Source organism: Trypanosoma rangeli (genome assembly GCF_003719475.1).
Source record: "Trypanosoma rangeli strain AM80 chromosome Unknown Tra_15.4_contig_00044, whole genome shotgun sequence".
Lineage (NCBI taxonomy): Eukaryota > Euglenozoa > Kinetoplastea > Trypanosomatida > Trypanosomatidae > Trypanosoma > Trypanosoma rangeli.
Genome location: NW_021705788.1, coordinates 13,586 through 18,060, shown reverse-complemented (window position 1 = coordinate 18,060; position 4,475 = coordinate 13,586). Strand labels below are relative to the sequence as shown.

The following is a 4,475-nucleotide window of genomic DNA, read 5'->3' as shown; positions in this document are numbered from 1 at the left end:
AACCCGCTCCCCTCAGCCTGCCGGCGGGCAAACGCCCGAATCAAAAAAAGCGGCGCAATGGCGTTTGCGCCAAGCAGCTCAGCGACCTGCGCATCAATCGGCTTGGCGTCAGCGGCGTCGCCAGTGCCGTCTGCGGGAAGCAACGGGGTCGGGTAATACGCGGAGGCGTTGTTGACCAGCACGTCGCATCGGCCAAAGGCACGGAAGGAGCAGTCGATGATGCCCTCGCAGCAGTCGAGGAGAGAGTCGCTGAGGCCAAGGTCCCCCTTGCACGGCACGGCGGACCCGGCACGAGAGGCATTAAGTTCCGTAACGAGACGCTGCGCCGCCCCTACGGAGTGACGGTAGTGCACGACGACTCGGAATCCCTGCCGGTGCAGCCGCAAGGCAATACCGCGGCCGATGCGCTGCGCTGCTCCGGTAACAACAGCCGCGGGAAACTTCGCATTTTCAACTGGCACTCCCGCCATTCCACCCTCTCCAGTTCTTCTCGAGCGCTGCTTCCCTCCCACTCCCTCCCCAAGAAAAATTAGCGGTAGAAGGGCAGCAGTTGGATGCGGCGGCGGGGCGGCAAGAGGGGGTGCAGCACGCCAACGCACACGCGGCAGAGCAACACAGCCACGGCCCTGCCGCGACAACACTCCGCAATTCTTTTGATCCACTATTCCACAGACACGCACGCAGCCGCCGCATTTCCACCTGCCCGCCCAGACACAGAGAAACAGGGGGATGCAGGCACCCCATGACACCACAGGGAGAGAAATATGCACGGCGAGGTCCGTGCCCAGCGACAAACGCACAACTAATATTTGGTCACGGCACCGCGCTCGTCGCACCTGGCGCCCTGCGACGGATATGAGTTCCGCCCCCACACAACACCTGCTGGCGAGGCCCAGGCGACCGCGCAAGGGAAAGCAAAGGCCCGCATGTGGCCCTCCAAACACGGCCACCCCCCATGCGGCCTTCGCGGCTGCGGGGTTCCTGCCCCCGCAATAACCCGCCGCGTGGATGGAGATCGGAAGGGACGGGCAAAAGTCAAAACAGGGACCGATCCTCACACCCACGCAGCAGCACGCCACCACAAGGATAAGGCCCCAGTGGAGACAACCAGCGGTCATCGTTCCATGGCAAGTGAGACAAAGCACAAAGGCGACCCTCCCCCACCACACATTCTCTTCACAAGCGCGTCTCCTTCGCCGCCGCGGGCAGCAAACAGTTCCTCCCGCCCCCCACGCGCGTGCACACGCGCACACACACACATGACGGGCCTCAACCAAAGAAAGTTGCCGCCGCCCTCCTTGTCTGGGCGTCACTCACAGCCGCCGCCCATCATGGGGCCGCCGCAAGCCCCACTCTCGCCATAAATCCAGCGACCCCCTGCTTCCCCAGCGCCGCCACAAGCCCAAAAAACATCGACGACGGGTCCGACACAAGTTCGCGCGGGGAGCCCGTCTCCGCGACGCTGCCGTGGTCCATGACGATGATTTTGTCGTACGCCGCCACCGTGTGCAGGCGGTGGGCGATGGTGATGACGGTGCGGGAGTTGAAGGCCGTCATCACCGTGTGCTGGATCTGCCGGTCGAGGGCGTGGTCGATGTTGGCCGTGGCCTCGTCCATCAAAATAAAGCCGCTGCCCCGCCGCAGCAGCGCACGCGCCAAGCACAGCAGCTGCCGCTGGCCCACGCTGTAGTTCGACCCACCCTCCTGCACGCGGCTGTAGATGCCGCCGCTCTCCGACGCCACACGCTCCCGCATCCCCACCAGCCCCAGCGCATCCCACACCTCCTCCGGCGTCGACTCAAGGAAGGGGTCGAGGTTCGAGCGCACCGTGCCGCCGAACAGCACCGGGTCCTGCGGAATCATCGAGAACTGCCGCCGCAACTCCCGCAGCCCGTACGCGCGGATCGGTCGCCCCGACACGACGATGTCGCCGCCGCAGATGTCCACCATCCGCATGAACGCGAGCAGCAGCGTCGACTTGCCGCTGCCGGTGCGGCCCACAATCCCCACCTTCTGCCGCGGCTCAATGCGAAAGCTGACCTTGTCCAGCACGAGCGGCAGCCCCACACGGTACCGAATGTCCACCTCGCGGAGCTCCAGCCACCCCGCCGCCGCCTCCGGGTGCCGTGCCTCGCCGCCATCGCCGACGGCCTCCACCAACACGGTCGCCGTGGCATCGCCGCCCGCGGCCTTCCTCTCCCGCAGCTCCTCGACCAGCCCATCAAGCTCAGGCATCGCCTCGTGGTCGATGTTGTGGACGTAGTACAAAATGCGCTCGACGCTGTTCATATCCGCCTCCATACTGCCAACCATCCGCGCAAGCCAATTCAGCTGCGACGTGGACGCCAGGGCCATGGTGAGGCTGAGCGACACAAGACCAATGTCGTGTGTGCCGAAACGCAGCATCGTGCCAACAACGCCGAGAAGGGCGATGCTGACAACAATGACATTCCCCAAAAAATCGACTCGGACCCCCAACCAGCGATTCGTCGCGTTCTCAAGGAAGGATGAGGCATACACACGGTCTATCCGTCGCAGTGCCTCTCTCAGAACGGATGCTGTAGAGCCGTAGGCGCCGATGGTGGAGGACCCCACAAGCACCTCGCCCAGAAGTGACACCATCGGCGCCTTCACAATGCTGCCGACGCGACGAATTTCTCGGTTGGTGACGCTGTAGAAAAAGATCAACTTGTAGTACAGAAACACTGTGGGAAGCAAAGCCACAAGGACATACGGCTGTGACTCGACGGTCACAGCAAGTGAGGAGAATATGCCGTACAGAACCTGCAGAAAGAAAATAAACGTCATCTGCAGCTGATCGTCAAGGCGGTCAATGTCGCGGGAGAAACGGTTGACGATGCGGCCAAGCGGGGTGGTGTCAAAGAACTGCACCGTGCCGGTGGTAACGGAGCGAAGAATGAGACGGTGCAGGTTGCGCGAGCCTCGCCTCATGGCGTTGTATGCCACACTGAAGCGCAGCGGCGTCGTGACAGCCCCGCAAACCACAAGGGCGATGTACGCTTGAAGGTATGTCCCCGGGGACAGACCGAAGCGCCGCGTCGACCACATCGAGAGCCACACGTTTGAGGACAAGGACAGCACCTCGGTGAGGAGGAAGAGGAGCAAAACCGCCACCACCGCGGGGACACCACCGCACGCACGAAGTACGCCGCGTACGTTGACCACGGCACGGACCCGACGGCCTTCTCCTCCACCGTCATCATCGTTGCGCCCGCGCCGCCAGGGGCCGCCGCCCCGAGTGGCGCACCACCGTCTGCCACGGGCGCGCCGTCCAGGACATCGCTCACCTCCTCCGCCTTCTTTGCCTCCTCCTGTCGCTGCTGCTGCTGCTGCCTCGCGTCGTCGGCGAGAACCTCCGCGTACAGCGGGGAGGCCATGAACTCCTCATGACTGCCAGCAAACCGCACGGCGCCGTCGCCCATCACCACCACGGTGTCCGCCTGCGGCAGCAGGTGCAGTTGGTGCGTCACCAACACGCGGGTCTTGTGCGCCAGCTGCCCCAGCAGGACGTCCCTCACGACCCGCTCGCCAACGTGGGCGTCCAGCGCGGAGAGCGGGTCGTCCAAGAGGTACAACTCGCGGTCGGCGTACACCGCACGCGCGAGACCCACGCGCGCCTTCTGCCCCCCGCTCAGGTTGATGCCCTTCTCGCCAATCTCGGTCTGCATCCCGCCCGCCAGCAGCCTCAGGTCAGGCTCCAGCTGGCACACGCGCACCGCCTCCCGCAGCCTCCCGGGGTCCTCCGCAGCAAAGAAAAGTACATTCTCACGCAGCGTCGCGTTCATGATCCATGGCTGCTGCGGCACGTACGCAATGCTTCGCGTGGCCCACACACGACCGCGCGTCACCTCGTACTCCCCCAGCAGTGCCGCCAAGAGCGTCGATTTACCGCTTCCAGTGGGCCCAATGATCACAGTGAGTTTGCCCTTTGGTACCTCGATGGAGACGCCCCTTAAAATATCCCTCGCTACCAACTCAAAGCGATCTTCTGTCAACACGTCTGTCGCGGCACTCCCTCCTTCCTTGGTGTCGTCTTGCCCCGCCTTGGTTGGCGGGACAGAACCGCTAAGCGGCTGCTGCACCCGCGTCGGCGAGTGCCGCTTCCTGCCCGGGTAGCAGGAGCCGCAGCAGCAGAAGCGCCGCATGAAGCGAGTGGCGAGGGAGAGAACCACGCGAGGCGCACGCGGAAGCTTCACAGGCACGAACGCCGTGATGTCAGCATTCTCAAAGAGGGCGGCCAACTCGCACCACGACTCGCCGCTCGCTCTCTGCGCGGTGTTGTGGAAGCGGATGTCGAGAACGCCGTGCGGGGAGTTTTCGCACTCGAGGAAGGCGGATATACGGGCCATGGAGACGATGAACTGCACCCCGAAGTTAAACGTCGCGGGGATCAACATAAAAGGCATGCGGATGATGGCTAAGAGCGAGATGGCCGGAAAGACGATTTCCGGCAC

The 4,475-nt window shown here is 63.8% G+C and overlaps 4 protein-coding genes across 4 annotated transcripts in view; all 4 read right to left on the bottom strand.

Moving 5' to 3' along the window:
• TraAM80_02024 (pteridine reductase) overlaps nt 1-1,118 on the bottom strand; it is a gene marked incomplete at both ends in the record, with an annotated part of 1,296 nt that extends 178 nt beyond the window's left edge. The window contains one exon of the mRNA XM_029379044.1: nt 1-1,118. This exon is cut by the window's left edge and continues 178 nt beyond it. Within this exon, the coding sequence (XP_029241100.1) occupies nt 1-1,118 (1,118 nt within the window).
• Nucleotides 1,119-1,329: 211 nt separating this feature from the next.
• On the bottom strand, nt 1,330-2,952 carry TraAM80_02023 (ATP-binding cassette protein subfamily C, member 1; the record flags this gene model as incomplete). The annotated part of the gene is made up of 1 exon (XM_029379043.1): nt 1,330-2,952. One exon carries the CDS (start codon nt 2,950-2,952, stop codon nt 1,330-1,332), a length of 1,623 nt encoding a protein of 540 aa, XP_029241099.1.
• On the bottom strand, nt 2,949-4,370 carry TraAM80_02022 (multidrug resistance protein A; the record flags this gene model as incomplete). The annotated part of the gene is made up of 1 exon (XM_029379042.1): nt 2,949-4,370. One exon carries the CDS (start codon nt 4,368-4,370, stop codon nt 2,949-2,951), a length of 1,422 nt encoding a protein of 473 aa, XP_029241098.1.
• A 25-nt stretch (nt 4,371-4,395) lies between these two features.
• Nucleotides 4,396-4,475, bottom strand: part of TraAM80_02021 (multidrug resistance protein A) — a gene marked incomplete at both ends in the record, with an annotated part of 1,680 nt that continues 1,600 nt past the window's right edge. The window contains one exon of the mRNA XM_029379041.1: nt 4,396-4,475. This exon is cut by the window's right edge and continues 1,600 nt beyond it. Coding sequence (XP_029241097.1) covers nt 4,396-4,475 — 80 coding nt within the window.